This window comes from Anarhichas minor, unplaced genomic scaffold, assembly GCF_050575085.1.
Source record: "Anarhichas minor isolate MPS153535 unplaced genomic scaffold, ASM5057508v1 ptg000017l, whole genome shotgun sequence".
NCBI lineage: Eukaryota > Metazoa > Chordata > Actinopteri > Perciformes > Anarhichadidae > Anarhichas > Anarhichas minor.
Genome location: NW_027466463.1, coordinates 11,632,692 through 11,656,712, shown reverse-complemented (window position 1 = coordinate 11,656,712; position 24,021 = coordinate 11,632,692). Strand labels below are relative to the sequence as shown.

The window sequence follows — 24,021 nt, the reverse complement described above, 5'->3', positions numbered from 1 at the left end:
TCGCTCTGGATAAAACCGTCTGCTGAATGACTGTAATATAATGAAATGTAAATGTGGGCTTTGAGTGCTGAGCTATGCTGACCTGTGCTTTGATATGTGCTTTGATCTGTGACGTCACAGTTTCCTTGCCTTTACGCGTTCTAGAACGGCATGGGTGTAGTATCTTGGATACTTCCGGTTCAATGAACGATACAAACAAAGATGGACGCCCACCGCGCCCTATGAGACAAACTGGTATCATTCGTTTTACTTAGACACTTAAATGTCAGTAGAAACAGAGTATTACATGGTGTCAGAATAGCTTGGTTTTCACTTCGACCTGACGACGGAAGATGGAGAACACAGGCGTCCCCACGCCACGGGTGGATTGGGATTCATCTAACCTGCCCGACGCATGGAGAAAGTTTCGCCAGCATGTGGAGCTAATGTTCTCCGGCCCGCTGAGCGCTAAAGAGGAGGAAGAAAAGTGCAGCTATCTACTCCTGTGGATCGGTGAAAAAGGCAGAGATGTATATAATACATGGACCCTCACGGCAGATGAGAGGAAGGTACTCCAAATGTACTATGCGAAGTTTGAAGCATTTGTAACGCCCAAAGCTAACCCCATTTTCGCGCGATATAAATTTGACGAAAAGATACAGAAGGATTGTGAACATTTCGACCAGTTTGTGACTGAGCTAAAGCTGCTAGTAAAAGACTGCAACTACCCTAACGGTGATGAGATGATTAGAGACAGGATCGTTTTCGGTACAAACTCTCCAAGAGTCCGGGAAAAACTACTCTGTCACGGTCCAGATCTAACGCCCGAGAAAGCGATCGACATTGCAGCTCACACGAGCTATCACAGCAGCAGCTAAAGACTATGGGTTGCCCCGCCGCTAACACAGCTAGCCAGTCTGTTCATGCAGTTAGCAGGAAGAGAACACGGTCGCACGGAGCAATGCCCCGCAAAAGGACGTCAGTGTAACAAATGCAAAAAGCCCAACCACTTTGCTAATATGTGTAGGACAAAAACCACAGTATCAGCCATCAAAATACAAGCCCGAGAAAGTCCATGCTGTTTCAGAAAGCACGGAACAGGCACCAGTGGATCTGTATGTGAGGAATTTAAGTTTTAAAGCGCTCCTAGCGATGGATATTATGTGTTACAATATGTTTACTTGTAGAAGGTTTAAACTAAAGGGAGAGTTACTGAATTTGTTGTGCACTGTGAGAGAAACCAGAGCATTTATGACACTGCCATTAAGTCAGAGAGAGGGGGATGTTGCTGGAGACTTTCTGAGCACAGCCTTCAAGAAGGGGGGTGAATTGGTCAAGGAAGTGGCCGACTGAAGTCCGAAGGGTTCAGCCAATCACTGAGCTGATCGATGGGCTAAGGAATGTGTAATATGAGACATTTCAGAGACTTTGGAGAGACAAAGAAACTGTGAATCCCCGGAGATAATCAGACCTCATCTGGACCATGAGGCGGACACACCAGTCTGTCGTGTGGTGCGGATGGGGCCTCTATTTCATGAAATATTACTATTGATAGTTAATTCAGTTTGTAAGTGAACTTTGTGTAGTACATTAAATATTGTTTTTAATTTTGAACCGGATCCAGCTCATTTTTCTGATGCGCAGTAAGAAGCTCGCAGCAGAAAAGTACCTGCGGCCTGCAGGCTCTCACATCCTTTGTTTTAAACCTCAACATGTACATTGACACTATGCAATGGACCGGTGAGACCTCCACTGACCACAGCGTGGAGACTTCCTGCAGCAAGTGCAACATTTTACTGAAAGTATTCTCAAATCAAGCCAGAGAGTAACGTAATGTCTAAGATGACTCGTTGACATGTCGATGTTTGAATGTTACATAAATGGTCAGAAAAGGATGTCTTCATGCATGTGTGTGTGTGTTTATATATCATTTATTTGTTGTAATATTATTTTGAAGTATTCACTTAGCACAGTGTTTTTTATTTGCATTATGATCAATAGAAACATAACGCTGGTGATGTTACTGGTGTTTTTCTACAAATCAAATCAAATATAAACATTTAAATGTGCAACACCGCTTCAGTTGAAATTACTCAGACAGAAGAAATGATCTTGATAAAAACTCAAACATCTTCTCCTCAGTACTGTTACAGTGAAAATTGGACTGTTAAAAAGAGCATCTACATTTGCAATTTTCTGGTTTTATAGTTTCCCTGGAGTTGCTTAGTTTCCTTATGGCTCAGTGGCATACATACATTTGTTTGTTCTCTTTTGTCCCATTAGATCGGCTACAGTGGAGCACTATAAAGCAGCCATGTTGCTAAGTGGTGTTGGTGATGCTCTGGGATACAGGAACCAGCTCTGGGAGTACAATGAGTCGGGACCAGCTATTCATCAGGTCAGTGCAGGACCAATATGAAAGGAGGGGCTAAGGTTGTGATAAAACTAAAGCACTACTGAAGGTGGTGTTACCCTAAAATGTCTGCCCTTGCCCTTTCTCTCCTTGCAGGAGCTCAAAGAGCTTGGTGGTCTGAAGAACATCAAGGCCGAGCTCCCTGACTGGCCGGTGAGCGACGACACAGTTCTGCATCTGGCAACGGCTGAAGGACTGGCCACTGGTGAGGTTAAAAGGACATTGAAACTATTTTCTCTATCCAGTTTCTGTCCCTCCGTCTCTCCTTACAGAGAGTCTGTAACCATAACTGTTTGTATAAAATAAATTAAGAGGCGCTCGATTATTTACACAATATTATCATATGTGTATTATTAATATGTCCATTTATAAATGTCAGAGTATATATTGCAACATGTGGGACAATAGTAAACAGCTCAGATCCCTGTCACTGTTTACAATTTTTAATAAAAATATTTTTTAATCACTTAAGTTTATTTGATTTGATCGTTTTAATCAAAACTGGAGTAGACCCGTGAGAGCATTTTAGGCTTTTTCCCATGCATATTCTTTTATTATTTATATTATTGTTATTTTTTATGCGCTTTTAAATTATTCAATCAATCAAAATCCTTAGAATATAAATACAATAACAGTCTTATCCTTATGCATTCCAGTATCAATGTTCTCTCCTCCATGGTTATTATTTTTTAATTGTCAATTATATTGCGGCATTGCCTTCTCGAGCAGGTAGAGGGCAACTTGATGACTAAGCGAGGGAAAAGGAGATACGTTCAATTCATATCTTTTAAATGGCAGCTGATCCAGCAAATCTAAGCACCTCTCTGTTGTCTTTGGACTTTCATTTGTCTCCTGAAATCTGTAGGGTTTAGTTTTAGTTTGGGACATACTTGATATTTTCAGTAATATGCAAGGACATTTTATTCATGAAGCAAATTCATGAATAAGTAAACTCAATGTGTGTTACATCAAAAGGCACGTGTAAACGTGTAAAACACCCTTCCACCCAAAAAAAGCAAAGAACCCGGATTCACCTCTCAGACACAGACAGAAACTACAGTTTTATGTTTGGGGGTAGGGAGCATTACAGCAGCCCTCCTTGGTAGTTGGTAACATGAACTACATTCACTATGACTTGTTTCGACATACTATACTATGTCGAAACAAGTAGTTTCTCAAAAGAAATGGCTTGATATATAAATCCTCCCAATTATTGATTTGTTTTTAAAGTGAGAGAGTTACTGACATGGCTTTCAAAGTTAAGGTCAGAGTCCAAAATAACTCCTGACTTACTGTCTCTGAAACACCATGAGTAAGTGTGAATACATTTCCTCACTCTGGTTTTTGGGATCTACAATGATCTGATGATTATTTTCAATCGATTGATCTTCTGATTATTTGATCTATTAATTAATTGTAGGGAAAAATGTCCATCCCAGTTTCCCAGATCAAAAACAAGCTCATCTTTAGGTTGGAGAATCTGAGAGTGTTTGACATTGTTGCTCAAAACGTGACTTAAACAATTAATCAGTCAACAAAATAGTTGCGATTAATATAATGTAGATCAACTAAGCAATGATTCCACTAATCGTTTAAGCTCTAAACTCGTCACATTTGATTGTAAAGAGGAATTAATCCGGATTTGGATGGTAGTCATCAGCTTTTAAATTGTTCAATTTAAATTGTAGAAAGAGAAAGAAATATTCAGGCAGGTTCTGGAAAAGGTTAGGATGATAAAGCAAAATGAAATGTCAGTGGAGTAGCATTATTAAAAATGCATAGTGCAACTTGGTTTGGTCACCCAAGGACACAAAGAAAACGTGACATTAAACATTTCACAAACACATTTACAGTTGAGGCACACAGCTGCTGCTCTTATCCAAAGTAATTTATAATAAATGCAGCAGTGGAATATGTGTACAGTCTTTGATCACTAAGCAGAAAATAACATAAACAGAGTTCCAGGGCGAAAGCGTTAGCCAGAACCAGTAAAAACAACAACAATGTGGAGTCAATTAAAGCATGAAAAGAGGTAATTACTGTAAACAGAAGTTTTTAATCCCGACAGAATACTAACACAGAAAACGTATTTATCTTCTATATGATGGACCCCATTAGGTTTATGGTGAAACCTTCAGCTACCTATATCATAATAACATAATATAAGCTGATAAGGACGTAAATACTTTTTCCCATCAGGTATCCGAAGCCTGACCAGCTGTTGTCGCTGGTGGCTGTTGCAGTAGAGACGGGCAGGATGACCCATCCTCACCCCACTGGTTTCCTGGGAGCCGTAGCATCGGCCCTTTTCACGGCATACGCGGTCCAGCGCAGGCCAATAACGACCTGGGGTCTAGGCCTGTTGAACGAGGCCTGTCCAATAGCAAAGAGCTTTGTTCAGGGTCGAGGCTACGCCGTGGAGGAGGCCGAGAGAGACCGGGACTACTTCTGTGACAAGTGGCAGTGGTATGAGCTGCTGAAATCAGGCTTTGTTATGTTGTCATGCTGTATTCAGATCTCCTACATCAGCAAACTTCTATTAACCTGTTACAGTCTCAATTTCACTGGTTTGGTTTAGTTCAGCTGCACTGAGCTCATTTTTATTATAAAATATTGCTCCTGAAGACAATATAAAATTCATACATATGTTTCTTACTTTTCGTTTTAAAATAATACACGTGTGTGTGTGTGTGTGTGTGTGTGTGTGTGTGTGTATATATATATATATGTGTGTATATATATATATATATATATATATATATATATATATATATATATATATATATATATATATATATATATATCTATCTCAGTGAGCTCTTGTTGTGTAATGAAAAATAAATGTGTCTCATTATGGATGTTAACCGCTTCATGCAGTGCAAAGCAAAACTAACACTCAAACAAGTACAATTAATGATAGAATAAATTAAAACAAAGCTTTGAAGTTAAGTTGAAAACTTTATTTTTTTTGGCCATTGTTGTTTTAATATTTTTTTTGTCTTGTCCATTTTATTTTTTTTATTAATTATATTTTCCTAGAGGAGAGAAGAAGCAAAGGGGTTTTCTACTACTGGATCGAGTTTCTTTTCAAAAAAAGTGAAATGATTTGCTAAAAATCCCCTCTCCTTTCATGCTGTATCCGTGAGAATCCCACGACTGTCTGTCTCCCGTGTGTGTCGTGGTACAAGGCTAAAAACACACTGCTGGAAGATGGTGTCTGCTGCCGTCTTTCATCCGTATATTTTCCTCTCCGACTCGTCCGCCCAGCAAGGTGCCTCATGTCTCTGAAATGGGAAGAAGTTGGAGAGAAGAGCAGGATGGCAGCAGGGGTCGGCCATCATTAGCATTAAAAAGGTCCTCGGCGACACCGAGGTTTGTTACTGAAGAATGTTGCAGAAGAACACGCTGCTGCGAGACTTTCTGTACGATCCTTTCAGTTTGTTTTTCATGAGTCGCGTTCAGTTTGGGCCAACATCCAGCAGGCGGCGGGGATGTTGGGGCTCATTCCTAAGAAGAGTTTGGGAGGTGGGGAGGAGGGTAGATGGGGTTTAGTTTCCTTGCTGATGGAAGGGAGCAGGGTGCGCTTGAACCTGCATTGCTGTGAGGGAAACAGAAAACACTATAAATGCTACACTTCAAGCCACAGACAGCATCAAGGGACGGCTTTTGCTTTCACGTCTCGTACCTTGTGGATGTCCTATGTAAAAGTGTTGGTGTGCTCCTTGCTGTGGTCCATGCTGGGGATGCTGGGGCACTGAGCCGGGGCCCTGCTGAGGAGGCGGCTGCAACATCACTAACTGGGGCTGACCGTGGCCCCCCGAGTGGTGGGGACCCGACATGGTGGCCTGGTGGACATGCTGTGGTCCCTGAGATCTGTCTCCCTGTGTAGAGAACTGGGGGCCTCCTGGGGGTCCCATGGCTTGTGGGTGGGGACCCCCACCTTGACCTATCATCCTAGCTCCACCTTGCAGCATGGAGTACATCGGCTGAAGAGGGAGAAGAAGAGCTTAAAGTGACTTGAAAAACAGTTGTGTTTATTTTAATGCTACTGCAAACACTCTGCTGACCATTTAAACCCTGAATTAAATAAAGGGGTCAGAGGTCAGGCTTCCTACCTGTCCAGGGTAGGGTGTCATGGCCTGGATGACCTGCTGCTGGCTGTACTGCTGAGGGTTGTACTGGAGGTAGGACTGAGGGTAGGGGGACGCTACCAGCGGGGCCCCAGCTGCTGACGCAGCTTGCATCATGGGCGGTGCTGAAGAACCGTGGTCAGAACGCTGCGCCACTACTTGGCCTGGAGGACGCAAAGCATCATCAAGACGAGATAAACATTACAGCTTTAACACACTTACACTTTGTTCAGCAAATGTCACTGCACTGTTGTCCCACAGGTTATAAATATCTGGCTTTGACAAGAGCCGACAGGACATTCATCTTAGGAAGCAGTTTGTGAAAATGTAAATTAAGAATTAAAAACGCTGCTTTTACCTTTGGTCCTGGGGTATTTTCCCTGGCTGACTGTAGACATGGTGTACTGGTACATTGGTGGGGGCTGAAATACAGAAATGATTCAATTCAGTTCAGTGTTAATTTGTATAGCCCAATATCACAATTCACACAAAGCCCTCTGTCCTCAGACCCTTGCATTGGATAAGGAACAACTTCCCCCAAAAGCTATTTAACTAGTAAGAAAAGGAAGCTGCCTAAAACCTCGTTTGTATGAGCAGGCAGCTGGTCAAAATAGGACAAAAGCGCTTCACAAGCACCAAGATGTGAGGGTGGATTAATGGCTAATTTAATATTTTACTACTGGGCATCAAATACTGAGTTGGCAATATAAGGATGAGTTGGACCGGTGTGAAATGGAAAGCTTTGACTTGCTCTCCTAAACTATTTGCTAGCTCAGTGGTTTTGTCAACCCTGAAGACATCCGCAACACTTCAAGCTGTTTAACTTCAGTCTATTTGACCGGTTATGCAACAACCATCTAATTCTAACATCTAAGCTCGACTCTGCCGACACGCTTTGGAATATCAAAAGGTATCGTATCATTCAGAGACTTGCTTTAGGAAGACACAGTTGCCAGGCTGGAAAGTCTGAAGGCAACTTTTTCTGCCATCTCCAGGTTTGCACAACATTCCTTCACTTGCCCACTGAGGACGTGTCACATATTTTAGAGATAAACTATATAAATACATCCGTAGATTCTACATTTTAATATTATTTTTGACTTTTTATAGACAAAGTAATCAGCATAATCAAAATGAATCGATGACGGAAATAAATGTTTTTTGTAGCTCAAACTAAATGATCAGGACTTTTAATTATACTGTTGCGCTACACATTTGTTGAGTTTCCATGTCTTAAAACAACACAAGCATTAAATATGTAACCGTTGATTTGCTCACGTACCTGCACAGAGTGGATCTGCGACACATAGGAGAGGTAGGGGGTGTTGTACAGTGGACCCTGTCCGCCGGGGTGCTGAAGGACCACTGGGCTTGGAGGAGTTGGCCGAGGAGGGGTGGGCGCAGTGTTGGGCTTCGTCTGTACGACAACAGAACCAGAGGTAAATTAAATCTGCATTATTTACATATACATCCTTAATAGTTCAGTTCACCAAAATAACAAAACCAACAACATATTTTCTCACTTTCCTTTTGTGTTATCGCTCCATGCAGATAGTTTTGGTTTCATCTGTGCAGATGTTGTGTCTCTAAACCGTGCTCAGTCTTCTATTTCGGTGTGTTTGGGGCGACTCCATTTTGGATCCGGTCAAACTATCCTCTGGTTTATTCAGAGTGGCCAGACTTGTCAGGTTTGAACAGGTTTTTCACTTGTGTGTTTCATTTTCCCCGGCTGTGACAGCGCTGCCAGTATTGTTTTCACCATGTGAGTCTGTGTTTGTCTTCATGGCTAAATGTGGTCCTGGAGACATCTAGCAGGAACTAAAGCTGGTTCTGAGTGCTTTGTCATGTGTTTCTATGTCCATCTGTTTGCCTGTGGACAGATTTTGTCGCCGCAATAATGTCGCAACCGTGCAAGAGGCAGTCACGAAACTTTACAGGAGTTTAGTTCAGATCAAAATGAAGGCCAAGCATGAAGATGAGTGAGGTCCGAGCAAGGGGGCCGGAAGTAGCAGTGTAGGAAGTGGGGAATGGCCCCCACACACACTTTACTCCCCTGGCCCGATTTGCTGTTGCATGTGGTGTGATCCCATCACTAGTTTATCAATAAAACCATTATTTATTATTGTAAACCATTTTTGACATGTAGAGATACAACTAGAGGTAAATGCAAACATATATATGTTGGATTTTGGGTGAGCAAACCTTTAAAATGAATATTTATCTTCAACTCGTGCCTTCAAAGTTCACCTTAATATGAATATCAACAAATATTTTTCAGGAAGCTCATGGCTATAAGGAAAAAAACGGATGTTCCTTGTGTGTACTCAGCTCTTCATGAGATGTCAGCCACTGTTGCTTGTTAAGAGTCACGTCAAAGTGGCAGCGTTATGTTTACCGCAACACCTTTCAGAGCTTGTGTCGGATCCAAAACGTTTGTACTCGTAGATCTTTGTTGAACCGAGGAGACAGCAGAATGAGATGAAAGACAGCCAAGACTTTCATCTCTCAGAAAAAAGAGCCAACACACAAATAGTCCCTGTGTTATCGCAGGTCTCGCTGGATGCTATCAGTGAATCACCAATAAGATCTTGTCGGATTCACTCATCAGCACGATACCAGAGCGGAGTGAGATCAAAGCATCATGGAGGTCTCAGTGGATTTAAGAGTCCAAAGCATGAAATGTCGCCACAGAGAGAAAAATAAAACCAAATGGTGTAACAGCGCTGTCACGCGGAGATTAAACAACTTCAGTCAAAGCAGCCGCGGCTGATAATGGGAATAAAACATCAATGTTTTCTGCAGCTGTTTGCAAAGTCTGAACACTGAAAATATAACTGGATGAAGAAAACTCTTCATTATTATACCACCACAGCAATAATGGCGCTAACTACAAGGAAACTTACTATCAAGACCTTATTTGCCTCCTCCGCTTGCCATAGCAGCGGCAGACAACTTACAGTGCATCAAAGATTTCACAAGCGCATTACTTCAGGTCTGGTGGCAGAGAAAGGAACCCCGATGGGCAACCAGCAGAGTTCAGAACACAGTCGAGCATTCATCTCACTTCTGGGAGAAAGAACAGCACCACTGTCTCATAAACATGTGGCATTGCGCTATTAAAGCTACGCATGTTCAATCTTTTCATTATACTGAAAGAATCCCACACGTATTCACACGTTTCAAGACATTTTACTGATGAACGCATAACGTTTTGATCTGACTCGGATCATATCAAGATACTATATAACTATTTACATACATTTCATAAAGGTTTCTGTTAAATGAAAGTGAAGACGTTTATTCATTAAGTTTCTGCTGCTTGCCTCATTATGTGTTTCCTCTCCTCATTACACACAGTCACTTCATCCTTTGTTTACATAAAACTATTGATTAGTCCAGCTTTTCGTAATGGATACTTTACTACCACCACTATGGAACAGTAGTATGTTTATCTATGAAACGTAACCAGGCCTTTACACTATGTCGATTACTTTCTTATTCATCTCTGTTATAGTGTCAAAAAGTCATCCTGAGGACAACACACACACACATCAGAGACATGGGTCTCTTCCTCCATTCAGCGCCCATCCTCTACCCTAATCATTTACAAACAGTTCCTAAATGTTAAAAATGGTCGAGGGATTCAATTTACAACAATATTTAACTGAGAAAATATAGGCGGGGATCGGCTCACGTAAAAGGCGTCATGGGTAGGGCGAAGCCAGAGGACACTGGTGGAGGCAGTAGTCCTGACGTGCAAATTGGTCGTCCGATCTGGGTACAGGGGCGAAAGACTAATCAAACCAGCAGCTGGTTCCCTCCCAAGTTTCCTTCAGGATAGCTAGTGTCTCGCAGGTTTTTCTCTCACTGCATTCACGTGAATATGGTTCACTGCTTGAGTTAATGTACTTGAAGTGAATATGAACTATGAAGTATTCAGAAAAGTAAAAGTAACGGTACAGAACTATTATGATCAAAATATACTTAAAATACTAAAAGTAATAGTCTTCATTGTGCAGAATGGCCCATTTCAAAATAAGGTTAGGTTAAGCTGTTTGAACAACAGCTTAACCTCTCTCTCTGCCCCCTCGCCGGTCACAACATAAAAGTTCATAATCCCTGCAGGCTGGTCGATGTAAACTCCAATTGTGGAGCTGTATCGTTTATGTCTTTGTTCATACCGTTGAACCAGATCTGGTAACGTGTTCCTGGCCAACACAGACCTCATGACTCCTCATTTTCTCCGAGGCCGCTCGGCCCGGAATCTGCCCTTCTTGCTCCTTCATAGGTGACTCCAATTACCACCCACCCAGAGTACTCCGCCTCCCAGTAAGCCCTCATGCTCCAGATACCCTCTTTGCACAACACCTTCGAAGAAATTAAAAAAGGAGGAAAAATCAGAAAACATTTGTTTCTTTGAAAGCTTGTATCTGTATTTGTATCTTTATTATTTTCAACATACCTGAGGAGAGAACTCATATCTCTCTGGTCGATCCATGACAGGACAAACCTCCTCAGTTCTAAGGAAAACCTGAGACCCATTGTCAGAAATCCACAACATCTTGTTGGCAGTCTTATCAAATATTCTGCTGAGGCACATCCGTCAGTAACTGTCCCATAGGATAGAAATAGGATAGAAAAAAACATGATGTACCTAGTTTATTGGCCTCTGAGAGGGTTATTGCAGAATTGGGTCTAGCAGGCACCTTGAGGCGTGCTAATAATCCACGTCCAGACGCTTCAAAATGCTTCGGTTCATCCAAAAGTACCAAGTCTTTGTCTTTGTCTTCCACTTGACTTTTATACCATCAGTTAAGATGAGTTGGAGGGGCTTGAGTGTCTGAAAGAGGAGTTGAGGTCAGTGGAACAGGTGCTCAGCGGGGTGCAAGTGGGAGTATGCACTTGACTTTGACATATGGATGTAAGTGAGGCGTAGCACAGACATCTGACACCCCGGAGTGTGTGCAGGAAAGCAAGACGATGGTTGCAAATATGAGTGAAAGTAAGATTAAAAAAGCTGGTCCTGTCAGTGTTGTCAACAGAGACGGAAGCAGAACCACGTAAACAAAGACACAACCGTCAAACTAGGATAAACTATGTGACATTTCATGTTTTCCTTCAATTACAATAATACATCGACTATGTTGGTATGCTATAAGAGTCCACCTTAAGGTGATGGAAATCTGAGTTTATACACCACAGTACGGCAAACAAGCACTTGTTTACTCTACAGTCCCTTTTTACAGCAGCAATTTTGACATGTAATAGCAGGGTAAACACATGTGTAATAGATATATTAAATAACTATGGTCCCATTCCATTTCGTCCGTCACAGTCATCGGAGTGAGCTAGCATTGAAATGCCAGGGCCCTGGCTCACCTAATTGGAAAAGGGACAGAAGTCATGTTATCAATTACACCTGTGTTTACCCTGCAACACGGTCTCATGGCAGTTTGTGAAATAGTCACAAAATTGAATCTATTGATTTGTGTACTTGGGCAAGAATTTTTCTTTTTTTGTGTGTTGCTCAGCACGATTTTCTGTTTTGTTTAGGCAACAAAACCACTTCGTTAGGTTTAGGAAAAAGGTCTTGAACGTATCACTTCACAACAACGTTTTGGCAAACAGACACCAGTCTTGAACAGCTGTGTTCACACGATGGTTACTCCGTCGGCTGTCAGGATATACGTTCCTCTTGGAGGTGTCGGAACAATACCTTCGGCCTTTTATCTCACCCCGTAGCTGAACCGTTAGGATTTTGGGATTATTGTCTTTCTGAAAGTCTTTTACCGCTATACGCCCTAGGCGCTTTCAGTAGGATGTAACCCTAACACCCAGTACGAATAGTTATGTACATCGTCTATATACTTTACTATTGCCTATTATGAACATTCTCACCATTTTAAGACTAACACTGCCAAGTCTTCACCCAGGGAATTTACCTTAAGCTCCTCTGCATGTTTTCAGTCGTCACATATTATCGCACGGTTAACGGACAGGAAGAGGGTTAAATTGTTCTAAAGAACCAGAATACTTCAGACACTTACAAATGGTAAGGGTGTGGTTTTATTAAAGTTTTTCCACACAACAATCACGTACCACAATTTCAATTCAATGAAACAGTCTCTGTGCTACAAGAACTAACACTCCTACTGTAACGGGGCTTTCCTCTTAATCAGCTGGCACTGATTTGCTAAAGGAATAAAGTCCAGCTTCTAGCCTAGAAAATCTTCCCTCCTCTTTCTCTTTCTCTCTCTCTCTCTCTCTCTCTTTTTTTATGCTGGTGCTGACATTCCTGCTGTGTTCAGGCTCTCTCTGTGACTTTTTTCTTTTTCCTTTTTCTCATGCTGTCAGAAAGGTCTTCTGTCCCCCTATAAGTGGGTAAGACAGTAGAAGGGTCTTCCTGTCCTCACTTCCTAGGGGGTAAACCCCCTAAGTGTCTATTTAAGAAGTCTGTCCCATCCTCTAGTTGGGGGGGGGGGGGAAAGGCCCAACTCACACAGTGTTTCTGCTGCTCTTATGCTGATAAAAAGCTGGCACCTCCTTCAGGTTCATGAGTCACTCACATGTGACTCCTCCTGCTTTTAGAGCTGAAACAGAATGTAACTGGTTTGATCCTGTTCAGAAGAGAGGAAGGATACTAAAAGTTTTGAGTGACTATTTTATATAAGGCGTATATGCAGTTTATATGGTTAATCACATCTATCATGAAATAAAACAGTTTATATGTTTAATGGTTTAATACTTTGAATCAAAAGGGTTACAGGTTATAATAGTTATACTTTTATGCTTTCATACTTCTCTACCATCTTTCAACAACATGAAAATGGCTGCTGTGAAAAGGGCCAGTTATCAGTGTAATTCATAAGTCATCTAATAAAGGAAATGAACTCAGTGCATGTGCAGAACTACGTTTGGCATATTATTGCTGTCGTTCTCTTGCGTTGATATTTGGATTAACAAGCCAGAAGAACACGTGTCTCACTCAGTTTTATTATTCATCTAAACTTTACATTCTGCACACCAAACTAGGATTCTCTTTACATTAGCAAACAATAACAATGGAGGAATAAAAATACTGGTCCAGTGGTTTCAGGAAAGTCCATATAGAGTGTGAAAAAAGTGAATCCCAGCTTAACCCCTACCCGACTGCACTTAGTTACCTACATTAAAATGTACAAACCTAAAAACTACTGTGTAAACCTCTGAGATGCTATATGTAGGAATATCTCATGTGTGCTAATGTCTAAATTATGATGTCACCCACATAGGGTTAATGCAAGCTTATGGAACACAAATGGTTTCAGTCCTTTCTCAGGCAGAGCTCTGCTCATAATCACTGCCTGTTAGATATAATATTCTAATGTTGATTCAGCCCTTTATTCCTCCTTCTTTAGGATCAAACAGTGTGACTGCGGCGCCACCCAGAAACCTGGTATCATTTTCTGCTCAAAGGGGCACCTAACTTGTTGCAAAAGATGAACCTCCTTTCCTACTGTGCTCTCCTCTTCCTCCTTCACCTCCTCCACACCGTAGTAATTTAGGATACCAGCAGGCTGGTCAAGGTACACACCGATTGTGGGGAACTTAGGGATCCCCTCGATCTCTACGTGGCGGCCTTTGTGCCAGGCACTATAGCTGGAACCACTCCAGCCAATGCACCAGGACTCCTCGTTCTCTCCAAGGCCGCAGAATCCATCGGTGTTCCTCCTTCCTGCTCGTTCGTAGGCGACCCCGACCACGACCCACCCGGAGTACGCCACCTCCCAGTAGCCTCGGAAGCCCAGGATGGCTTCTTTGCAAAGAACCTGTTGGAACATGGATGGGGATGACAGTGCTATTTAGGGACTATCCGACATAAACTCTGATTAATTACAGCTGCCACTGCGGAGAATTTAGAGCAGCATCACTTTCTCCGACTTGCAATGCCAAACTAGTTGCCTCAGGATTTAAATAAACGCAGGGGGATAGCCCTCCGGTTCCAAATACTCTTGCCTGGGTTTTACAATCACATCAAACTCATGACAACTTCATGGCACTCATCTAATTTCGAGAAAATACATATAAATGGCATAGTGTCAGTCCAAAATAATGTTACTGCGTCTTAAACTTGTACCTGTGGAGAATACTCATATCGCTCTGGTCTATCCAAGACAGGACAAGTGACATCGTCGGTCATACGAGCAACCTTAGCACCATTCTCTCCAATCCACAGCATCTTATTGGCTGTCTTGTCATCCAGGCAAATGTTGTACCAATCTGAGAAAAAATGATAAAGAAACAATGATTCAATAATAAGTTTGGACACATTGTTTTTTTTTTTTAAGGGACAAAAAATTGGTAAAAGAATAAGAATCTTACGTTTGATGAGATCAGCTCTGCATTTCGGTTCGGGGATATTTGGCTCATAGGCCGGGATTTTCTCTGAGAAGTGAGTGACAGAACAACATGGTCTTAATCTTAATCTTAATTTCCAAAATCTGTAATAAAGTTCCTGTGTTACCTGTGGTTGCGTTTCCACCTTTGCCTTTTTTTGCTGCAAAAAAAACAAACTGTGTTATCACCAGAACAACCTATATTAAGATCAACATGCTCAGCTGCTAGGCAGAGGTACAGTATGTGTCAGGTGTGTCTCAACAGGTGATGATGAAGTGCAAAAATGGTGTATAATTAGAAAACCATCTGTCTCTGTCAGATCATCACATCGCCAACCACATGCTTACTGGAACCAGTGGTGGGTTCATGCCAGGCAGTTGGAATTAACAAGACACCTCGCATCCTGGGGGACTGACTGGAGTGCAGCACGAAGCTCAGAGCAGTTTAACAGATGAAAAGGAACATGATCTGCTCGCACAAATCAGATAAGTCGGGGATGAAGATCCAACATTTGTTTGTTGAGGTGAATGAGTAAAGGCAGCCAAAAAACGACTAATTGCATTTAAATTTTGTCACAATTGAAAAGCAGCTGCCCTCGTATAGAGTTAATGTGAAGATAATGAATTGTAACATGTGCTTTATCCCTAAATTCAATAAGGAGTGGGACTCTCTTTAATGAAAGGAGATTATAATACAGACAGAAAATAATTAAGTCTGCTAGCATTTAGATTTCAAGTTAAACTTGATTACAGGGGGCAATAGTGTGTCATAACTTTTCTTGAAGTGATAAATGACTGTTGCATAACAGGCTCAGCCGCGATGCCAGTTTTGTAACTTATACTCATGTAAGCATGTACTCTCCAGTTTGTTGTTAAGGACGGGAATTAAAAACAGGAGACACCTAATCCCCACAGCATTAGGATGTCACTGTCGACTAACATGAGTGATGTGTTTTATTTATATCAACAAGTAACATCAGCTCCAAAATCAACTGAACCTTTTTTTTCCTTCACACATCGACATTAGCTCGAAAAGCACAATATTGCATGTTTTATATACATATATATATATATATATATATATATATATATATATATATATATATATATATATATATATATATATATATATATATATATATATATATATATATATATATATATATATATATATATATATATATATATATATATAGTGAAATTTAAGTGTGTGATTAGGTTTCACAGGAAGCTGGATTCCTATCATTAAAGAGCTAACAATTATACTATTGTCAACTGCAAGCTAGTCGTGAGCCTCCATTCCTCTGGAAGTTGTGTTACAGGTCCACATCATGTTATCCTTGTTGTCAGGATAATACAGTCTGTAGTGGCTGACATCAATGAGCTACAATCCTGCTCAATGTCCCCAATTTTCAAAATGCAAAAACAGCATTTTAATACATACTGCATGATAAATCTTTTTTTAGTGCATATGATTGCGCCCTTGCGCCCAGGCAGCAACACCATAATACACCCCGCATGACGACAAGCATGAAATCGGGCAGAGAAAAATTGCGCTTTCCATACAGACATCAACTCTAGTGACCGATTCACCCAGGGTCTGCCTCACAGGACAATACAAATGCAGCAGACACTGACCGGCTGGGGTTATTGAATCAATTCATATAAAGCATTGCTGATAATAATTCCTGTATGCACCAACTAATATATATGCTGCAATATTCTTCACAGGCTTAATTTGACAGAAAAAATATATTTACCTTGTAATATTCTCAAACATTTAGATGGAGGTGTTCACACATGGAAAAGAAACCTCTTAAATTATTGATAAATGTCCTGTATTTAAATCAATTATTCTAAATGGTGTGAAATGTAAAAAATAAAGTTCACCTTTGTCTGACATCCGGGTGTCAGTAATGAGTCTGTTGGTGGCAGGCATCTATCTCTATACCGGCTGTTTAAGCTGCTGAAGGGAGCCTGGGTCAGCCCTGATGTCACTGGTCTCTCTGTTGACTCCACTTAATGCCACTCTTATATACCTGTAATGTAGGACAGGGGTGAAGGAGTGAGAGCCGGTGCTGTGGACATGAGCGTGAGATCATATTTGCCAATAGAAAAGAGGGGGAGGCAAGAGGCTTGTAATCAGAGCGGTGTTTTTCCTTAGAGGGGTTAAATAGATGGTTTAATGTCTGTAGGACACCCCCTAGTACCAAGTGAACCACACCCCCTTCCCTCTACATCACTACCGCTGATCTCTCCACATTGCACAGTGACAGCACTGATGCATTGATGTTGGATGAGGTGATTGGTGTATGCAAACACACATACCTACAAACAAATTCTCAGTATGCAGCTTGCAAAGAAACAAACCTTAGGTCCTGGTGTTGGACATCAAGCAGTATGAGGTCCAACAGTTGCAAATGTGTAACATATTGAACAACTAGGAATATCACTTTGTTCTACATTAGAGCATTATTTATGTGACATGTAATAAATCATCAAATTTCTCTTGCAGCAACATATGTAAAGCCTGCATTTACCGGTTTGTTCTATTCTAACATTGAACATTTTAAACAAAAATAAAGAATTCATCCCTTATTTATTTATATAAATAAATATATATATATATTTCCAGCTGCAGGTTAAAGACGGCGCCGGTTCGGGTCCATCCGTCTGCACTGAGCTGGTAGCTGCCAGAGGACCAGCTGGAGTCTGAGCTGAAGGAATCTGACCCGGTGGCACCGACGACAGTCATTAAGAATAACTATATAGAAATAGCCAATCTTCTATAGCTGATGGTCTTGTGTGCTTATGTGGTGATATACAGGCATCAAAATGAGTTCACAACCAGTTAAAAGTTGAGCTCTGAACATGAATATAGCATGCAAACAATTATTTGTTATGTAAAAAGATAGTGGGGTAATGTCTACTGAGCAGAGGATGAAGTCTCTTTCCCTCTGTGTGTATTGTTATCATAGCTTTTCCTTGCTTTGTTGCCATAGCCCGTTGAGTTAATTGAAAGGATCCTAATCACGGGTCTTGCACCTTTATTAAGTGATCACAATTAAGTACAATCTTTTCTTTTTTAAGAGAATATGTTACTTTAATTTGGCAGTTTTCTAATTAATTTCATAATGAAAGATACATCTATATAACTGCACATATTTGTAAACACTCAAAATTCAATTAATGAATTTGAATGAAAAAATTGTACTAACAGGACATTGTCATGAGGATAGGCATATACCATCTGATAATTGCACTTTGGAGAAGAGGTACGTAACAAGCAAAGTCTGAATTCATACTGTATATACAAATGTCACCCGGGATGACCTCATACGATAACCAATAACCTGAGGCGACTTCGAGTCACTTGACTGGAGGTGTCTCGGTTCATCATACCAGGCTTCACACCGCACTTGACCCCCATTATCACATCAACCATTTACCATCACAAGTGCCTTAATGCCCACGGCCTGGGTCAAAAGAAAAAGCCTATCACTGGTCGTAAACCCTTCCCTGTGATATGTTCCCCACTGTGAGCTGCGTGTGTCAGGTGTTTACAGCTCTGGCACCCTGCCAAACCTCTAGTCAAGGCTGTCCCGTCCTTCTTGTGTTGCGGCCTGACCAAGCAGATGGCTGACCGGGGCAGTGATTGCGACATGCTAAACTGTAAATACCAGGAATAGTGACGGAACTGTCCCAGACTGCCCCATGGGATTTTATAAAAATAACGGAGAGGGGAGTCCGGGTGATGGGTTTGCGTGTGGCCATCTGAGTTCCTCCAATCTCTTCTAACAGGGCGATCAGAAACCAGGGGCAACAGACTTTCAAAACATTGCCTGACCGACAACTGATCTCTGCCATAAAGGCCGGGGCTGAGCTGTGACCCTGCTTAGCGGCTGCTCTGCATGGTCAAGGTCAGGACTAGCTGGTCTAAAGGTCTGAATATCTTCGTTACTATCTTTTTGGCCAACTTCTCCTGTCAACATGTTGAAGTGTCCTCGAGTGAACCTTATGTTTCTCACCAGGCGCCCACTGCACCTAGTAAATGCTTAGAATGGCTTAAATACAGAAGTCAATTTTCATGCATGTACCAGTAGGTATATGACAATTCTACTACAGTTTATAAAACAAAATTCTAAGTCAAATGCAAGCTAAAAATAAATCACATATTTGATTTCATTTTGAAAACTTAATATTTAAATGAAATCTTTCTTGGGACAATCTCACCAATCAACAAACTGAAGGGTTAACTTTTTCAAGCAAAAGGAATGCCTACAGAACAGAATATTGTAGTATACAGTATACAGTATATCACAGTATACAGTATATTACAGTATACAGTATATTGATATGCTAAGGGAATGCAGAAGCATTGCAATCCTAAAGTGCTATTCATTAAAGATTCAAAAATCTATCACAAGAAGAATTAAAGGACATAACAGACAAAATCAGGTGCATTAATAAAACTACTTCTTTACCTTGGAGTGCACAGACAGATGAACTCTTCTCCAAATTAAACTCCCTCCAACCAGGTTCCTCTTCCCTCCATCACCAAAGGTCTCAAAGTGCCGTTAAGCTGTTCCTCCGGTCTAACGTGAGCGGGTCAGATTTGGCCGGCTCCGTGACTCACCCATTGGTGAGCTCATTATCTCTGCATACCTTACCAAAACTTTTCCTAGAGATCCCCCCCCCCCCCAATAGCGGGTATATAAAGAAACCATTTGCATTGCTGCTGCAGTAAGCCTGCAGTAAAACTGACAGACGCCAACATTCAGGAAACCTCAACACGGCAAAAAAACGAGAAAGATGCCAAACAGTGCTCCCAATATGAGAACCATGCCAGCCTCCTACAGACCTGGTGAGTGAACTCCCTTTCTTGTCCTCAGCAGAATACACCTGCTAATGTAGAATGCTGCAGTTTCATCAGCCAGGAGTATCACTTTGTGTTGGAAAGCTTCTCTGGAGATGAGCCAGGATGCAAACTACGGGATGAGACTTTTAGAGATTAGAGCTTAGAGTGTTTACTTTAACGGTCTGAGGAACTTTCTAAGCAGATTTTGCATATTGTTAGTATGAAGTCTTCTTACGGTGAACCAAAGTGTCCAATAAGTACAGCTGGCAGTCATTGTTTGTTTTATACTTACAGGTATAAAATCTAAACATCTGGCTACTCCTACAGGTAAGATTTTAAAGTAAACTACAGCAAATACAGTATATAACTTCAACTGTGAACTCACTAGAGACTGATAAGAGATGTATTTTAATTTTAAAGACAATACCTCTGCTTGTTATTGTATCATCAGAATGTATCCCAGACTACGAGCCTAACATCCCTGAGCCCACATGCAGAGCTGATCTTCTGAAATGTAAGAATGGTCATTTAAAAAACGTTTTTCCTCACTTTCATGATTTATAGTTTCTCTTCCTGAAATGGCACATTTTCCACCTCCCACAGACTGGATTAACCTTTCCCTGGATGACAAGACAGCCAATAAGATGCTGTGGATCACAGAGGGTGGATCCAAGGTGTCACGCATGACCGATGAGAACACTTGTCCCGTCCTGGACAGACCAGAGAGATATGAGCATACCCCCCAGGTGGGTTTTAAACAACACAAATTCATTCCAGATGTATAGAATACTTGTTTCATATGCTTAACTAATTTAATCGTCTTCTTTGCTCTTTAAGGTTCTTTGCAAAGAGGGGATCTCGGGCTTCCGAGCTTACTGGGAGGTGAAATACTCAGGATGGGTGGTCGCTGGAGTCGCCTATGAACGGGCTGGGAGGAGGGGAAGCGACGGACAATGTGGGCTGGGAGAAACTGAACAGTCCTGGGGTTTTGGGTGGGGTGGATCCCACTACCAGCTGTGGTTCAATGGCATTAACACAGAAATCTGCAATATTCCCCAGTGCACCACCATCGGGGTATACCTTGATCATCCAGCTGGTGTCATCAATTTCTATGCAGTTGAAGAAGCAAAGGAGGGAGAGGGGTTCGAAGCCAGAAAGGAGATCAGACTGCTGCAGCAGATTAAGAGCTCCTTCAAGGGGAGAATGTTGCCGGGTTTCTGGGTGGGACAAATGTCCTCATGTCTCTTAGTTAAACCAGAGGAGTAAAGTAAAGAGTGTGCGTTTTCCATTTTCCATTCGTACGTAATTTACAATACATCTAAAACCTGAAATATGTCTGCATGTATCTGCAATGCATATTTTGGGGATAATGCAGTACAAGCTATTCTAAATCAAAGAAAAACACGTTTATCATCAAGAAGCTGCTATTTGTTTGTGTATCATTAAAATGCTAATTTTGTCAAAACCCAAATGGCTGGCTGACTTTTAATAGAATAAACACACTGAATATAATCAGTCATTAAAAAGGTGTGAATAGTTTTGCCATTCTAATCAACAGTAAAGATGATGGTAAGGGATATAAGAGAACAGAGTGAAAGAAACAGCATAATATTGATAGACACGAATAAACAGATGAAGTGTTCATGCCAACTGTGAAGAGAGGTCAAACAAAGCAACACTGCATTGCTTTGTGGTATGAACGCCAGGCGATAAGTCTTGATTTATAAATATAAGCTTACGGTGCAGGAAGATGAATCCATCACTGCCATGTGAAGCATTCAAACTCGTCCATACCTTCAGCTGCTCTGGCTCTTTAATTCTTCACCTTCCCCTGTTAACGCTGAGCACGGGGGCCCAGAGGATAGGGCTGGTGATATGAAAGCAGATCCTGCAAAGTCATAAACAAGTTCATGTGGGAGCACACACATAACGCCGTTGAGGGCATATGAGGAGAGCTGATGAAATATAAGAGGGCAGATGCAGGGCTTACCTCAATGGCGAGTTCATTGATAACAATTTAGACTTATGCAGTTTTCCACAGCCCACACACACACCTGAACTAGGAACAGCGGGGGAAAGAGGGAATATCAATTGCAAAATGCAAATATTAAGATTTTATTTTTTTGGCACATTTTCGGTATGATAGTGCTCTCAATGAGCTGATAAACCGCTGCAGTCAAAGTACTTCTTAAGGAAGTTACACCTTGTCATGAGGGCAACCTGAACCGCCTGACCTGAAAGTCTCTCTAATAATGTCCAATGATGCTTACGAGCACGTAGCCAACATCAACCACATTGTTGTCATCAAGATGATTGACGATGCTGAATATAATCCACAACTGCCAACACACAAAAACACAACGGAGAGAGTAATGCCTGAATTCATACTGCAATTAACTGGCAGCAATTCACAAGTAAGTTATCCTGAAAAATAAATCTGTAATACATTTTTTAACTTTCATCCACATAATTAGTTACTGTGATTTTCTACAGTAGATTGCTGTTTACTGTGATTTTCTACAGTAGCGACTTCCCGACTGTGATTTTCACATAAGGCTGATTAATGTAATTCCAAATTTAATATTATATTGAATATTATTGAATAGTATAATACGCAGTACTCTACCGTGCACAAACACAGTAAATGACTGTGGGTTCACCAGGCATTCTTTACAGTCCACGGAAATGATTTTTTTTTTGACCATAATACTCAGCATGATTCCTGTATTGTATATTTTTTTCATGAAACACATTAGTGTGTATGGTTTTTTTTTAATCACAGTGGCTTGTGAAAATTTCAGCTCAAGCACAACTTTAAGCTTTTGGCCCCCACCAACAACATAATGCATTCATTTATCCATCTATTAAATCATTGTTGGAGACAAGACTGTAACTGCAGGCTGAAAGTCACTTTCCTGACTGTCGTCCTCTGGTTACGCTCTCAGCCACACTCATTATCTGGTCAAATGAAACCTTGTCTTTTTCTCCCCCCCAGCGACGGTCACCAGTATAACAAGCTGTGGCAACCAGCCTGGATCCTCTCCTCCAACGTCGAATGTTTATTCCCACCCACCGTGATTTGATTGGTTTAACCGTCTAATATGGGCGGGTTAAAAGTGGATTTAGATTGGAAGCTAACTTTGAGCATTAATAAACACCTTGAGGGGGGGAACACAATGATAATCAGTGGTGGAATAAGTATGCAGTAATTCCACACTGTGATGGTAAAAGTCCTACAGTTAAATTCTTGCTTTAAGTAAAAGTAAAGTATTTATTTCATTTTAGCAAAATTGACAACTGCCTTAATCAGTGTTCTACTGTAATGTATGATGTTTTAAATATCACTGCTGCATTAATATTTATGTTGCATTTTAATGTTGTAGATTAAACTACCCAACATTATCTGAAGTAGTATGGCACAGCCTTAAACATCTACTGCAGTAAAATGCATCGTATTCTATAAGCAGTGTTGGGAAGGTTACTTTTTAAATGTAATCGATTACAAATTACTAGTTACCCTGTTAAAAAATGTCATCAGTAATGTAACTATTTTAATTATCAGAGTATCATTTACATTTGATTACTTTTCTGCAAAGAGTAAGAAAATATTTGAAATCACAAAAACACTCTTTCTGTAACTGATAGTGATTACATTGATTTGGTAATGTTATTCAAATAACTGGCTCTAATGGTTCATTAAATAGTAATTGTTTGCTTTTTTTATCATCGAATTTGGACATACATAGTTTTCACTGAGCAGGAAGGGGAAATTAGAATCTAAGAAGTAACTTAAGATAAAAGTGGTGGAGTGAAAAGTACAAGATTTCCTTCTGAATGTGTGGAGAAGAAGTAAAAAAAATAATAAATGTACATATAAAAATCGTCCTCACAAAATAGAAATTGGTACTTCCTGATAATACCACAAGATGGTGCCATGGTGTCATTCATAAATTAAAGACAACCTCACTTAGGAACATGGGCAGTAAGTGTGCTCTAAGAAGAAAACAAGACTTGCTTTGGCTTCGTGTAATCTTTGGGATTCATCATGAAATTGTATTCATCATCATTTTAATTTGCTCATCAAAAACATTAATGGATTACAGACACTTTTCCACAAGCCGTTCAATGACACAATCCTACTTGTCAAAATGCTCCAGTAAGTCTGACAAAAGTATTTAAAGGTATTCAATTTAGTGGAAAACCCCACAAAATATTTGATTAAAAGTAAAAAGCTCTTCTAAATAAGAGCACTATAACATAAGCTCC

At 40.8% G+C, this 24,021-nt stretch overlaps 3 protein-coding genes across 5 annotated transcripts; 2 read left to right on the top strand and 1 right to left on the bottom strand.

The window, feature by feature from the left end:
• Positions 1–202: 202 nt before the first annotated feature.
• On the top strand, positions 203–15,926 carry LOC142951798 (inactive ADP-ribosyltransferase arh2-like). 2 transcript variants are annotated; one of them, XR_012954609.1, is made up of 5 exons: positions 203–548; positions 2,263–2,377; positions 2,489–2,597; positions 4,592–4,858; positions 15,218–15,926. XR_012954609.1 is itself a non-coding variant. In XM_076093605.1 (4 exons), the coding sequence occupies exons 1-4, from the start codon at positions 508–510 to the stop codon at positions 4,636–4,638; spliced, it is 312 nt and encodes a 103-aa protein (XP_075949720.1). In that variant the 5' UTR covers positions 203–507; the 3' UTR covers positions 4,639–5,105. The 2 variants fall into 2 exon arrangements, 1 of the variants encoding a protein (XP_075949720.1); XM_076093605.1 differs by lacking the exon at positions 15,218–15,926 and having other exon boundaries at positions 4,592–5,105.
• LOC142951797 (tripartite motif-containing protein 16-like) lies at positions 12,575–16,895 on the bottom strand. The gene is made up of 5 exons (XM_076093604.1): positions 16,788–16,895; positions 15,026–15,058; positions 14,884–14,946; positions 14,639–14,781; positions 12,575–14,330 (listed from the first exon to the last, which is right to left on the bottom strand). Exons 1-5 carry the CDS (start codon positions 16,834–16,836, stop codon positions 13,902–13,904), a joined length of 717 nt encoding a protein of 238 aa, XP_075949719.1. The 5' UTR covers positions 16,837–16,895; the 3' UTR covers positions 12,575–13,901.
• On the top strand, positions 16,155–21,217 carry LOC142951796 (stonustoxin subunit beta-like). 2 transcript variants are annotated; one of them, XM_076093602.1, is made up of 8 exons: positions 16,155–17,439; positions 17,533–18,839; positions 19,436–19,539; positions 19,642–19,761; positions 20,050–20,082; positions 20,207–20,269; positions 20,359–20,501; positions 20,593–21,217. In XM_076093602.1, the coding sequence occupies exons 4-8, from the start codon at positions 19,710–19,712 to the stop codon at positions 21,019–21,021; spliced, it is 720 nt and encodes a 239-aa protein (XP_075949717.1). In that variant the 5' UTR covers positions 16,155–17,439; positions 17,533–18,839; positions 19,436–19,539; positions 19,642–19,709; the 3' UTR covers positions 21,022–21,217. The 2 variants fall into 2 exon arrangements, with proteins under 2 accessions (XP_075949717.1, XP_075949716.1); XM_076093601.1 differs by having other exon boundaries at positions 17,533–19,539.
• Positions 21,218–24,021: the final 2,804 nt, after the last annotated feature.